This window comes from Heliangelus exortis, chromosome 12 (genome assembly GCF_036169615.1).
Source record: "Heliangelus exortis chromosome 12, bHelExo1.hap1, whole genome shotgun sequence".
Lineage (NCBI taxonomy): Eukaryota > Metazoa > Chordata > Aves > Apodiformes > Trochilidae > Heliangelus > Heliangelus exortis.
In genome coordinates, this window is record NC_092433.1 from 9,986,446 (window position 1) to 10,002,273 (window position 15,828).

Sequence of the window (15,828 nt, forward strand, 5' to 3'; positions counted from 1 at the left end):
TAATGACCCAGAACTGAAGTCACAGCAGAAACCTCACAGAAAAGAGGAAAGTACAAATTACCCATTTGATCAATTAATGGAGTGAGGCATTTAGAAAAGAACCTCACTAAATCAAACTCATGCCCTGACAAGGATCTTCATTTGTTTTTACCTGTTAAATTAGAAAAGAAACAAACAAATTAAGTCTGCACTGTAAACTGCAATCCCAAGTGTTTAGTCTCCTGCAGTAAAATAAGGATATTATGCAGTACTCAATGCAGCTTTGTGGGATTTCGAAAAAAAGAACACAACTTTATTCCAACAACCAGGTTTTTGATTGAGAAGATAAAAATTAGTAGTTCTTTAGTTAATAATTTAAAAGTTAATGCAATACTTACAGCACACTATATATTATATAATACATCAAGTAAAGTTTACATCAAGTCTCTCATTTAGGGGTAAGCAATAAATTTATATATTGAAAATCTTCACCTAAATGGTCCATCATGAAAAATTCCACATCAGGATATACAATCAAATAGTTCTTCAGTGATTAGCAAAAGGTAACTACCATGAAAATCAAACTTAGGACAGCTATATTGTAATACCAGACCACTACAGAAAGTGACTATATGTACGGCAGGGACAGTAAAAATTCCAATTAAGTTTTATGCTACATGCTAACTTCTCCAGAAAATATCCCTATTCCAGAAAATATTCCCTATATCTCTATTTAGTGAGGCAGATCAAGTACAGACCCTACAGCAGATTAACACTTGTCCAACAAAGAAAGAACATGCATTAAAATAAGGCTCCAAGTTCCCCACGCCACCAGCTAGATCCCAAATGTAGCATGCTATAACTCTGCAAGGCATCTTGTAGGAATTTTTTTTCCTGGTTAAACAAATCACAGTAATTCAGCTTATTTAATAAAATGTGAAAATGCAGAAAATTAGTGTTCTCTGTGCTATTTAATCTAGTGCTACCTCCTATTTGGTTTACATTGTCTTTACATATCCCAATGCTTTACTGCAGAAAAACCGTAATATATGTCAATGAAAAGTTGGAAGTTTTGTCTACTTGGAAGAGAGCAGAGGAGCAACTTAGGAACATACCCAAACAAAGCAAGTTTGCAGGAAGCACGGAGGGGCTAGGCACCAAAAGGATCAGTGAAAAACCAGCATCAAATTACTCAACACTGCACTGATCTGAATAAACCAATCACTTTCCAGCAGTGGTTTTTACATCATTTGCAACAGACAAGATGTAACATATTAAGTATACAAACATAAGAGAAGCGTGTATAAAGATTCTGGAACATAGCAGGGAAAATTCTTTGGCTTACCAGTTATACAGAACAAATATTTCCCCTTCCCACAAACAACATTAAACGGACAACTTACCCTTTCCACTTGCCCTTCTTTATGCTTCTGTTTGTACACTTTCAGCTTCGGAAGGAAAGTCTCCATGTAGTTCTTGTCTTCCATGCCTTGGAGCAGCACCCCATGGAATGCCAACCTGCAGGTATTTGCATGGATGTCAGTGTCCAGCTTCGAGCCGATGACGAGGCAGAGTTTAGGACAAGTGACAGGCTTCTCAAACTCCAGCAAAGCCCACTGCTGTCTTGGGAGCTGCACTTCTGCCTGGTCATTTTCTTTGTTCTCCTCTGAAGAATTTGAGTCCTTGGATAAGTATTCCTCTTGATAAAGATAATCTTTTTCAAAATCAAAAACATTCTCTTTAATTTCTTCATTGAAGTCATCAGGGGCTGGACTAAAAAACATCACTCTTCCCATAACTGTTTCATGACCAACTGTGATATGGAACTTGGCCTTGGTATGTAGAGCTCCTCGAAAATACTGGATTTTCTTCAGGGAAATGATTGCAGCATGGATGGTGTGAAGGGATTCTGGGGTGCAAATCAGGCCTCGTTCAAGAAGTTTGGGATCAAACTGGGTTACACAGATACCTACTCTGTCACCCTGCATAGCATAAGTCACAGGAGTATGGAACATCTGCATGGACTTGACCTTTTTTGTTACCTATTGATGAAAGGACAAGAAAAAAACAAAATAAAATTAATTGCACACAAGTGCCACACAAGCACAGAGCTGCATATCACGCCCTGCAGCTCTTCTAAGATGACTGACCTTCCAGAAAAGTCTGCAGCTCAAAAAAATGAAAAGTAACATACTGAATGTACCCCATCATTTAGATTACCATAGGTTTGAGCCTCTTAGCTTAATCTACTTCTGTTCATGAGATGATCATGGCTACAACTATGTTGACATTTGCATCATCATCCATGCTGCAATACCTACATATCTTCTGCAAATCAACAGATATACTCACACCATGGAATAGCTAATTTAATGTACTCTCCTAAGGACCTGCACAATCAGAAGTGTGGCACTAAAATACCCATCCATGCACCTACATGATCATTTTCCTACTTCTGTAAAAATAACTTCATACACTTACTTGACTACTTGGTTCGATTCAACTGTAAGATGTTAAAAACAAAAAACATTTCCTTATAATATATTCATACTAAACTGAATACAATGAAATCTTGTAAACTATGACTGCAAATTAATTAGTAACAAAAAACTACCATCTCCTAGTCAATGACATTATATATGTAGATATATATAATAACACTCTAAACCTTTCTTGAACAGATCTGGATGTTCCTAAATACGTGGCTTAGAGTTGCTGTCACTGAAAAGCCAAGTTCCACCTGTTGGGATTATCACTGGAAAACTACAGCACTGGCCACCACTTAAAATTTCTTCATGTCTTCCACGGTGCTATAAAATTTTGAACTTAATGAGCTTGCTACTATATTAATACTCTCAAGAACTTCAAGAGAAGAATGAAATACTGTTTTAGAGATCAGTCTAGGTTGAGCTTGAGCAAACTAAACCAGTTTAATTTAACAAGGCTTAATTTAGGCTTTTCTTTCAGTCCTGTAAAATCATCTAACCAGCTCCCCCCCAGCCTCTAGTTTGCACATAACCAAATTGCTTTCTAATAGCATGTTTATGTTGTCACCTATTGCATTTATTTTAATGCTGAATGCTTGGTAAAACACTCGGCTTGAAGTCCCTTCATTACATACCAAGCTTTTAATACTGAACTGATAGTTTTGGCAATTAAAAAATATTCACCTCCTAGATAACTATGAAGTACTTGGACAAGAGTCCTTCATACAGAACAGTTACACACAACATATTTTTAAAGGGCTGAAACCTCAACATTCAGATCCAAGAACTGAACTCTCCATGGGAATGCTCCGTTCCAGGGATTGTCTCTTAGGTTTTTATCAATACATAATAGATTATACTGTGAATATGTACAGAACAACATCAATCCTAGAACAGATCTCAACTGTGAGTACAATTTCTTCTTCTCTCTCCCTTTTCTTAGGACGCATTCTACAACTATCACAAAATGGCTCACGTCAAATGCTACTGTGCAATTCTCAGCATTCCAGCCATTAGTAACTGTCTTACTCAGCAGGAACTGTTCTCAAATCAATCTCCAACCCACAGCGTGTCCTGTCTAATCCTGGCCTACCCCATTTATCTTCTGACTCCTGAAAGTAAGAAGCCAAAATGCGCAAACACCGACGAAGAGAATCCCAAACCAAAGAACTGGACTCAGCAGATCCTCAGTATGTCACACACACAGCTTAGAGCACGTTCAGATTAAATGAACAGTTTAGAGAAGTTAACCTTGTTAATTTCAATCACAATTATTTACTCACAAAATAATACTGAAAATATCAGCTTTATTCCTACATCTTAGATACAACGCACAAGTGGAAACAAAACTTTGATTTTAACCTTTTCATTTTTCTACAAAGCCTGCTAGCCCATACAAAGGCCATAGTACTTGGCTTCAGATAAATATTTGTATGCCTATTCTTAACATCACCAAACTAAGCAATACCAAGAGAAAACTTCAGGGGAAAAAAAAGACTCTGAGGGGAACAAATTGCAGAAACTTCGACCAAATTGGAGTAGCAGACGAAAAGCCTATTGGCTGAACTAAAACCTTCAGTAAATGGAATATAAAGAGCTCTCCAAATAAGTCAGCAAAAAATGGTCACAGGTAATATACAGAAAGATGATTTTTAAAAGGGAAAAAAATCTAGCAGCTGCACAGCTTCTGGAAAACAAAAATCCTGTATTCCTCCTGGAAACCATACTTACACAAATAACAATGGTCATGAGTTTCACCGCTACAAATATTGTTTGGGTTCCCTGGATCTCTGGCTACTAACCAAAAGAAACACCCTTTTTCAGATTATAAATTATTATTGCAATATTTTTCAAATCCAATGACACATCAATGCCTGTGGATTATTGAAGAATTCACAGAACATGAGAAAGGAGATATAGAAGTGTGTTCACTTAAGAGAAATACCCCTTACTAGAAAGTCTTGACCAAAATAAGTTTGGTATGATCTTACCCAATAACAGAACAGATTTAAAAGGGCATTCTACATCCTCACTAGGATTTCTGCTTCAAACATTTTTTTTTCCTCAAATACATACTCATTATTCCTTTAGCCAAGCCTCTCTAGCTAGACCATAAACATCTTAGCATTAACCACCACATCTCTTTTCACTGACAGGGTTGTACTTCTGAAAGCTGATGGCTTGAATCAAACCAATCTTTTCATTCACTATCAATTACATTTCCCTCTCCAGTTTTAATCATTGTGATTATACCACTGGTGATACATGTTTAGTGACCAAAACAAGAGAATTTTCTAAACATATTTGTTTAAAAGAAATAAATAGCCCCTACAAGATTGAAGTCGCCACATGAAAAGTAACAGCACAAATCATGGGGGATTGAAAGACTTCTGAAATTTCATATGTAATAATACTGGCAGTAAATCTTCCATCTTCTGGAGTCATGGACAGAGTAAATAAACTGACAAAGCTTAAGGAATCTTCCATCTGTCACATCCCAACACAAAACTGGAACTAAGATTCATAGAAGGTTGATGCAGTTTTCTACCTTACACAGAGCCACAATGCATTTTTTTCCTTTATATTAATATTCCAGTTTACAAAATTACTTTTCACAAACTACTTCTAAACAGTTGAGCTATATCATTACAGAAAATATTTGCCAGTCTCCAAAGCAGTCTATGTATATTCAGCTAAAACTTCACAGTATCCAGATAAAATTAAAGATTGTTTTAAAAATACCTACTCTTCTGCATGTGTACTCAAAATACATTGCAGTTTTTAGAGATGTATGAAACATCCTTCAAAAGTGTTATGCCTACTCTTTCCTTTAAATTAACTCAAAAGATCAGGCTTAATGCATCAAATATGCAGCCTATAAATACTGATTTATAGAATTAACAAGTACTCTCAAAATATTCCCTTCACATGACTAAACTTCCTCCATGAGATTTGCAGTTATCAACCATGGCACACAGAGCTGGTTTGTACCAGAACAGCAGCTGTGTTCTTCCACATTTCTCAGTGTTGATCTACATTAAAGAGCATATATAGCTGTAAAGTGTTACTTGCCATGACAAAAGTTTGCTGTAATTCCTATGTGTAGGGGAAATTTGCAGTGGAGTCTCAGCACAAGAGTGTTTTCCAGGGTTACACAAGGCTTTAACAAGACAGCTCCCACTCGGGCTCTTGCAATGTAAGCTCAAGTAAAGTCTTAGATCCTGAGGAATGCTCTTTCACAAAACAAAATACTAATTAAACAAAACAAAAAGAACCCCAAACACTGAAAATCTGTGGAATCATGTACAGTAAAGCTTTCCCCCCCCCAACCAGACTGCCCAAGTTGCCCCCAACTCACACCAGGAGGGAAACTCCCCACCCCAGCTGTGATCAGCCAGAACTTTTAAGAACAACTTGATTTCTTTCTATCTGGGTCTGGTTTTCAGGCTGATCTGTCAGTCCTGAGAAATGTCAACAGAAAGATACTGCAGTACTCAGCCTACTAAAAATCAGCACTACATGCTGACTTACCCAGCACCTTCCACATGATTTAATTGGCCCATCTATATTCATTTTAAAAATAAACAGTTTTCACCTTTGTATTCATGGATCTGCTCTTGTATCTAAAGTTCCAATACACATCTCAGAAGACAGAAAATTAAATGGGAAGAACACATTCAAGGCCATTCATTTTTTCCCTATGTGTTCTCAGAGCAGAATAAACTGTGGAAAGAATTTACAGCACAGTAACTTAACTGACCACAAATTCTGTTCCAAGTGCAAAAAGTACATAGGAATTAGAATCTGACCAGAACAATGCTAGAGTGCATGTAGGTGACTGGGGGAGGTGGCTTAGATCACAAGAGAACTGAGCTGGAATTGCATCTTCTTCAAAAGGTCAGAGATGGAAGCAGCAGAGAAGTGAATCAGTGAGCTGATCTGCACCCAATGGATCAAATAACAAGAGCCAGAGAAGCTTTAAATCACCAGCTTCCTGTTTTCTGAGCAGACCATGAACATCAGTACAGTATTTCATTCCATTTCACTCTGACCCCAACTGACAGAGACATTTGTCCATGGTTTAAAATATTCCAAGTGTAGGGCTGGTGGGCTTTGTTTTGTTTTGGTTTTTTTTTCAAGAAACTGAAGCACATAACTAAAATTCATCTTTGTTTTGTCTGGCCTTTAAAATACAAACCTGGAAGCACTGAAAATGATGCAATCACCCTAGGTATTAGTTTTGTTTCTCTTATGCATATCTAGTTTCCCTATGTAAAGGATCCCCACAAGTTATAGCATAGTTCTAAAAGCTTTCACATTTTCTTTAGCTTAAGAGCAACAGAAATTTCAAGTAAGGAACTGGGGCTGAATCTCTTGGTTCACTCACCTACCAACAGAATTATGTTAAATACAGAGCATTCTGTCCTCAGTAGTATCAACAACTTCTACCTCATCCTATCTTTGAAAAGAGTGCAAGGTCTCTTTTAGCAAAAACAGATACATTTTTCTTATTTTGGGGAATAAGACATTTAGACATAAAGTGAACAATATTGAGTGCAACTATAGAGACAGACTTTATTCAACACAAACGATGGAGGTAAACACAGGAAGCTTAGATAACATTATGAAACTTGCCACAAACTTTGCTACAAAATTCACTTACATTTTGTTTTCTAGTAACAGCACAAGGGAATTGATTGTATCTCTCATAAATCAGGAGCCATGTGTTGAAACCTTACATAATTCAGAAAGGGATTTGCTTCACTTTTTAAATTTTATTTGTATAATCATATTAAGGTTCCTAAAGCTTTATGGAAAGGTCTATTAAAGGGGTGAAAAAGACGTTTGTGTTCAAATACAGATTAAAAAATGCAAAACAGAAATCAAAAGCATCCAAACAGTTCAGCCCCTGAGATAAACAAGTGTGTTCAATATAAGAAGAGAACCCATTATTTGAAGACCAAAGGAAAAGCCCACTAAGATTTTCAAAGCAGTTTAGTACAGACTAATAGAAAACAGGATGCAGAAAAAGTCCACTAATGACTTTTTCCCCTGATATGTCAGAGCTTCTTTTCCTTTATTTATCCAACTTCCATTAAGTTATCAAACATATGCCATGGCTCATAGTTTCTTTAGATAAGAACCCAGCCATGCTGCTTGCTGCCTCCCAATGCTGTGAGTGCATCTTTCTGATTTGAAAGATACAGCAACCATACTTCCCTGTAATAATGTTGAGAAACTACAAAGTTAAAATTACTGTTAATAATCTGTTAGAGAAAATACTGATTATATGAAAGGAGGATTATATATGTGGCACAAAAAGTGACCCTACTTGTTAGAGGACCCTGACAAGTTTAAAATGAAGATCAGAGCTAAGAGCTGCATCTTAAAAATTACATCCAACAAGGAAGAAGAACTGGCAAGTGACAAAGGCACTGTTTCAGCCCTGAGGTTTAGAAATACAAACTTGCCTGAATCAACACTCAAACAAGAAAAAGAACCATTGAGAAGCACAAAATGACCATACACTGCAGCAGAGTGCCAAAGACAGGAAACAACACCCTAACATCATGCAGTACAAGTGCCTCTTCACAGTCAAAGAGGAGCAGCAAGCTGAAGCCCAACTGCACAACCAAATGCACCCCGTATCTGCTGCATTTGAAAGCAAGGACTGACTTACTACCTATTGCTCTGCTACAAATCCAAATAAAGAATAAGGCATCTTATCTCCCTGCTTCCAGTATCACCTCTCAGTGGCCAGAGTATGTCGACCTACATTGTAAAAACAACAAAACCAAAAAAAAACCCCACCACAGCTCACTTGTATGAAAGGTTTTTAGTTTTCAGCCAGCCACTTGTCTAAGCACATGCACTGAAACTAAGCAAAGCTCTAACTCAGACTGCTCTTACATATAAAGCAGATGTTTTCAAAATTTCTCTTCTAAACATGGAGCATACTGAACTCTTAGCTTTACAAACACTTCACATGCAAAACTATCTTATAGAAGAATAAGCAACAATGAGTTTAGCAAAGAAGGCAAAAACTACTCCTGCTCACTAGTGTCACAAGGATACCTAGCCTAGGCTGTGAAGGCAGAGCACAGCATCAACAAGTGTTCAGAAATCAGGGGTCAAGGCCTCTGCCACACTCCATCCACATCCTCCCTTCAAATAAAAAAATCTTTCATTTTAAAAATCAAGATAGGGAATATTTTTTAAATTCTCCACGATGCCTTCATGGTTTATACCACATCTCAGTGACTATTGAGAAGTATTAGGTCCAAATCTTCAACCAGTATAAATATATATACTTCAGAGCAGTATAAAAAGGAGAGAAAACAGGAGCTGTTAACTGTGCATTGTTGAACAGCAAATCACATGAAGCAGACTTAGCCCCTTGCCCTGGTTGTGGAAGCCATCTCTGAGCCACTGTAACAATAGCAGCTAGGAACAGTTACAAAGAGTTGAAACCTCAAAGACAGTCAGAAATAACTTCAAGTTTGCAGGTGTCACCAAGATCATATGGCTTACTAACATTTTTTTAAAGATCTTGAATATTTCTAGAAACTATTATTTGCCCATGGCCTGTCTTTGTCTCCAGACAGGAAAGAAATATAGCCTATGGAAGAAAAAAAACCTATTTCACATTAAAAATTAATTTTTTTTTTTTGCAAAGTTAATAAAGCTATTCACCATACAACCACTGCAGTGCTTATGTAATGCCATACACATACTATCAGATGTTATTTAATATAATACTTATCCTGACAAAGTAACATCCCAGCCTGAAGAGCCTGCACTACAACACTGGAATAAAGCAATATAAAGGGGAATACCAAAATCCCTTTCGTGTATTTCCTTTCACAGCATCTAAAATATGGCTATACTCTCAGTAAATAAAGCAGGTGTGATCTTACATTCATGCTGCTCTGCTTTAATTTTATTTAAATTATATTTATGCTATAATGTATGCTATAATCATGCAATCAGAAATTAACAATTGTTAAGGTTAAGATATTGTACATAAATTGAAGTGACCTCTTGGCCCTATGCATTCTCTGTAGCCTTTAAGCATATAATCTTAATTTTTTTTTTTTCCACAAAAAATAATCCATCCCACACAAAGGCTGGACAAGACTCACCAAATATGAAAACTATCCTCTACTTATTTTATTCTTGTGACCAAGCTGCCCTGTATATGTTACTTACTGTAAACCATAAAATTCACATGGTATTACATATATACCCTATCTTACTGGAGTATTTATATAGCAAACTTCAGTCACCTTGTCACCCTTGTTACATAACATGACATAACTCCTCACTGCAGACAGGCAACACAGCTGCATTATTTGTCACAACCCAAATTCTCAAAAAAAAACCCCAGTGTTCAGTTTTTGAAATCAAAAAGCTGATTTTTCATAATATTTATCACTTCATAGCAATTTTTCTCATTTACAAGACAGCTTGCAATAGCCTCAACCACTTCAATTTTCAATTCCCACCAAAATCCATCTCATATGTCCCCAGCTTCCACATGACAATGCTGAGATGTTACCCAAACCCTACTAAGTCCTGACTCTTCCTGTCTCCACGTTTTGCCACATAAGGTGATAAGGCTGGCCAAGCATGGCTTGTTTGCCCTTGAATATTTCCCAGTAACTCCATGTCCTTACTGTGCTCTTTGGCTCCTACCCCTACATCTCCTCCTCTACATGGCATTCACAAGAGGAACACCAAGACCAACTCCATCTTTATTGTCTCTCTGCATTCTCTTCAAGAGCTGGGTGAATCTGCTCACACATTTACTCTGGCAAAGGGGAGAGGAAGGAGCACATTTCCCCTTTTAGCTTTCTGGCCAACAGAACATAAACCCCATACAGGCTGAACATTTGGGGCTGTTGGGAGAGATGAGATCTCCACGCTCCGAGGATGAGTGAGAGGAAGCAAAAGCATGATACCTACACTGTATATCCTTTCATCTCCAAAAGACTAAAATCTCTCCTAGCTTTTTTGTAACTGAAAAATGAATCTTAAGATGTCAAGTATCCTTAGATTAAGTGGTACAGCTTGAGTCATATATCACTACAGATAACAAAGCATACATTTTAAAAACATCACGCCAATGAATTTAGGCAGCAAGTATCCATGAAGAGAATGCCAGACTCATAATAAAACTGACACAGAAGAAGCTTAACATTTACATACCAATTAAAATTTCTGCAACTTATAAACAAATATTTAAATAAAACATAAAGTAAGTCAAAACTAATGCAAAATGATAGGTTAAAGAAAGACTGTCTGGAATTTTCTTCTTCCAGCAGAATGAACTGAATTCTTTTTTTCTAATAGATTTAGGTTTAGAACAACAATAATACTTTTATCTGAAGACTTCAAAGTCACATGCAAAAGAATACATCACAGTAAACACAGCGTTGAAAGTTTTATAGAAGAACTTCTACTGGGATTTTTTTCCTTTTCTTTAAAAGAATTTTTTTACTACCAGTATTTGAAAAGCATAAAAGGTAGGAATCTATAGGGTAAAGGAGTGAAACTTATGTGTAAGCAACATTTGGAGCTTTGTGAGAAGGCTGGTTTTGGTAGAATGTGCGACATGTAGCCCAATGTGAGTAATATTTATATCTCAAATAAAAATCAGTCCATGAATATACATAATCCAAAAGGTAATTCTCCCAATCTCTGAAATGTAATGGAGCCACTCTAGATCACTGAGGCATGAATATTTACCGTATTCAGGCTTTACTGCTCTCGATCTGGGTTCAATTTTGCAAATTAAAATGAAGTCTCTGTGGATAGAGAGATTAAAGAAGAGCATCCCAAAGCCTGCCTGTTTCCTTGGTGTGGTTGCAGTGATCTGGTTACCCTTCTGTTAGGTTATTTCTTTTTACTTAATGGAGTAGGTCAAAAGCAATTGAGAGTGGAAAGAGGAGGTCATTATTGGGTCACAACCTCGGAGTGAAAGCCTCACTAAGAAAAATAAACATGGAGCGAACATAAAGCTGCATTTAAAAATAATACCTGTAATGAAAAATAATATTTTCAGCTCTTTTCACTCCTATTATGACAGGTCAAAGGGAAGAAAAAGACCGAAGTTCTTTTGCGAATTTCTGTCTCATGAAAAAATTCTCCTGTCCCTTCTCTAAAAAAAGCTCATTAATAGAAGCCACAATTTATACAAAGTGAATTAAAGGTGATGAATAATTACTAAGATATCTGGTAGGCTTCAATAGTTGTGGCAACTGTTAACATTAATTGTGATTATTTGTACATTTTCTACAAAATACTGGAACATAAACACAACACCACCACAGTACAATGCCACGAGCAAACAGAACTATGCACATCAGAACAAATCAAATGATACAGTACTAGTCCTAGTGAGTTCTTTGTGCTAATTATAATCAAAACAAAGGCCTCCTCTGCTATGAGGAGAGAAAAAAGATTTACTATCAGGCTGTTTTTTTGCAACACTTTTCGTTTCTGAAATAAAACCCAAATGGTACAGAAAATCTTTACAGCTTCTCCTTGAGGTAGGATTTTCTTTGTGGCAAATTAAGTTCAACTGGTAAGCAATTTCTAAAGCAAGTTAGTAACAGTGATTAAGATTAGATGAAGTAAATTTATATCCTCTGTACTGCGTATTTTCAAAATCTAAGGAGTGAAGTCTAAAGTAACAAACAAATGGATTTGTCCCTACCACCTTGGCAAACAGTATTATGCTATTAAAGGAACAAAGCAGTACAGCACAAAGTTTGATGCAGCAAAATCAAATTCTAATGCCCAGATAGACAGCAAAGAAAGTCACGCTTAAAGTAATGATTCTGATTCATCCATTCAACGTGCAGCCAGGGGAAGAAAGGGGGTAAATAGCAGAGAAAAGGAGGGAAAAAACTCGGGAAAGAATGAAAAGACTGCATCTTACAAGACTGGAAATAAAGCCAAAATGTAGTGATCATCAGCTAGCAAAAGCAGCATTTACCATATAGAGGTGCCATATGATATCTTATAAAATAAGAAATTCACACTTTATTGCCTCTGAGCTACACCCTGGTACCAAAGGGTTACTGTGCTTTGAAACCTTCACCAACGGCCTTACTAAACATTTAATATTTTTCTTTCTGCTTTCTTAAAGGCCCCAGATGTGTTCTTGCAGATCAAAAGAGACCAACTTATAAAGTTAAACGAAATCAAGGGCTTTTGTTCCGAGGCATCGTTGCTGAACTAATTATTCCTGGATGTTGTTTAATGAAATAGCGGTGCCATATATTAAAACAGTTAACAGGATGAGTTGCATGAGTTATAGGAAAGGTCTGATCTGGGATTATAAATTTTAGGTTTTCTTCAAAGGAGATGAAACAAACTACTCACAACTCCCCAGTCCTTTCTGTCACTGGAAGACTTAAATAAAGGGACTCAAAAATGTATTAGAGCTGAAATATCATTCTGCATATTTACCCTTCTCTGAATGACAGAGTACTAAAGATGGGGGAGTTCAAAAAAACTCCCGAGATTCCTTCAGATGAGGAAATTAAGATCTAAGTGATCCTGTCTATTCCCTGAATGCTACAAAGCACAAGTTAAAATAAATATTGGTAAATTCAGAGAAGTTTCATTTTAGATGTAGATATGAAAAACAAGAAAGAACTCCCATCTTAACCCAATACAACAGTTACCAGAGCAATCATTAAGCATTTTTATTAACAGAGGGAAAGGAGGTGATGGGGCTGGGAGCAGTGTAAGCCAAAATCAAATTATTAGTAGTATTGGATCTTTCACATTACTCTACAGCCCCTTCCACCACACCAACATTTCTGGTAAAATAATGAACTATAAAAACATAACTATTTAACTCTACACGTACCTTACTGAGAGGAATAAAAGCCTCCCAGAAATCCCTAAGGACATCTAGGAAGGCAACTTTTCAGAACCCATGGCTCTATATACATTCAGACAATAAACACTTCACTTCCCTACTGATTGTCTCTTCTGTGTTTGTATTTTACAGCCTGACACCAGCCAACCCAACACTTGACACCTAATTAACAGACCTAGGAGCTGGAGGTCCATATATTGATCACACTAAATGGGATTAGTGTGAAATAAAAAGTTCAAAGGGTCTTGACCAAACTTCACCACAGCCCAGCTGTGACAGCTGCTATGAATTTGTGTATCCAGTGCCCCACATTCTTATTAAGAGGGGCCGGGTGCACAGAGCATGCAGTAGCCTGTGAGATCAGGAAGGTTCACCTAACAATGTCAGGCTCTGTAACTGTAGTGACTGAACAAAAAAATCCTTGCTTGTTTGCATAGGTCTTTTTGATTAACTCATGAAAAGGGTCCCTCACCTCTGATACGACAAGCATTTACAATAGACAGAGTTGTGACTTCTTTGCCTCTCAAGGATTTGTTAACTTGCTATGGACGAGCTGCCCAATTTGAAAAAAACTCTAGGCTTGAATATAAAGGAAATAATTCCCAATACATGTTGCATGTGTGCCTAGTGCAGTCTGACAATGACAGCCAGGAGCTGTATGCAAATGACAGAACTCCAAACTATTATCTTTTAAACACACTATTTGCCTAAACCTCTCAGCTGTCATCAGGATGATAAGTATTTCATTTCACACACACCCCCTTTTCAGTGGCAGTTCTGACATTATTTTTTAAAAACTTTCAAGGCCCAAAGAAATTACAATTATCACCAACATATTTCAGTGTTTCTGAGAACCTGCACAAATTAATTTCATACTTAAAGCAAGCTACCTCACCTTCTAGTATCAAGTATCACAGGCACCTGTAGCAGAAACATGGGACATGAAAAACCTACAGCAATTCCAAGGCCATTTGCAGAGATGTGCAAGAACCACTGAGGCACAGTGAATGCTCAACAGGATTCTCTTGGGTAATGTGATGTTTGCCAAAATATTCAGGGTGAATACGAACTACTGCATTTTTGCAGTTCTGCTTTTCTGGTGCTTTTATTTATTGATTTGGGTTAGGATTCACTCTGACAGAGTATTTTCAGAAAAAAAAAGGAAGATCTGGTCTGGAAGTTTATATACCAGCAATAAGGTAATGGTCAGTCAGTAGGAAGAGATGGGAAGCAGCTGTCAATGTTTAAGTAATTATAATCCATGAAGGGTCTTTCTTTTAAAAGCTAAATGAGATCCACAAAGAGACCTTAAAATAGGCTGACTGAGGCTGCAACACACACAGGTAACAGAAAAGACAGCACTAGAGACTCCATGAAAAAATACCTGACAGCAGGTCAACAATAACAGAAGCTTGTAAGCAAAAGTAAGGAGGGGAGGGCAAACTGAAGCTTACAAAGGAAGAGCAGACAGTGCTGGCACATAAAGGTGTTTCACACAGCAAAGAACAATATTCGAATACTTTATTCATTACCTGAAGCAAACCAAAACCTTCTTTTCTTGCCCCTCCCCCCCTCACCCCCCCTTTTTTTTTTACACTACCTATGTACATCTCTTCTGCTTGATTTCTTTCCTTGCACAATCTTCCTATGCTTTGGGTCTGATGACTGCTGCATGCACAGGGACACCTGCTGAGATGACCTTCACAGAAATGACGAATGACATTTCAGAGTACCACAATTAGCCTTCAAAATTAACATTCCAAGATTGGAAAAAAAATTCACAGCTCTGTGTAAAGTCAGGACTGGAAACCTGCCACTGTTGCTCCTTTGCTATCTTGAAAGCTAGGATCATTTTTTTTAAATTTAATGTTAAAATTATATGTAATCTAAAATGTGTAGGCCACAAGAAAATCTCTGAGAGGGCTGGATCAATTCCAAAGGAAGCTTATCCATCCTATCCACCAATACAAATTTCTTTTCCTTATTCACTATTTTTTTTTTTTTTTTTTTTTTTTGTTTGCTAGCGTAGTTTTCAAAATTCCACCAGATAATTTAGAAACAGTTTTTAATGATCCCTTTTCCTTATATGAAGTTTTCCACTGTGGTCACTAGCTCACAACTCTCATGACACATTATATACATTATTTTACGCACCTTCTCAATTTGAAACGACTACAAAATACCCAAAGACAACCCACACACACTATAGAGGAAAACATCTCTGAAAAAATACCCAAAATCATAAAGCACCCAGTTAGGTTTGCTTATTACTACAGTCTAGGAGGGATACCTACTACCAGAAGAGTGTTTTACAAGGAAACAAAAGCAACAACATGCAATTAGAAACAGGTACCACTACCATTAGGAAGTTACTGCTGCTTTTTGTACAATGTCTCTGCTAAGGAGACCCCACTCCACTGGCCACCACATCTACTGCCTCATTAGCCAAATATTCTGTCTCTTAAAAAC

At 37.0% G+C, this 15,828-nt stretch overlaps 1 protein-coding gene across 1 annotated transcript in view; it reads right to left on the bottom strand.

Annotated features, from left to right (window-relative positions):
• The window catches only part of EEFSEC (eukaryotic elongation factor, selenocysteine-tRNA specific), a 119,425-nt gene that overhangs the window by 52,079 nt on the left and 51,518 nt on the right, over positions 1-15,828 (bottom strand). Inside the window, exon 5 of the mRNA XM_071755964.1 lies at positions 1,383-2,021. Within this exon, the coding sequence (XP_071612065.1) occupies positions 1,383-2,021 (639 nt within the window). The remainder of the gene's footprint in view (positions 1-1,382; positions 2,022-15,828) is intronic.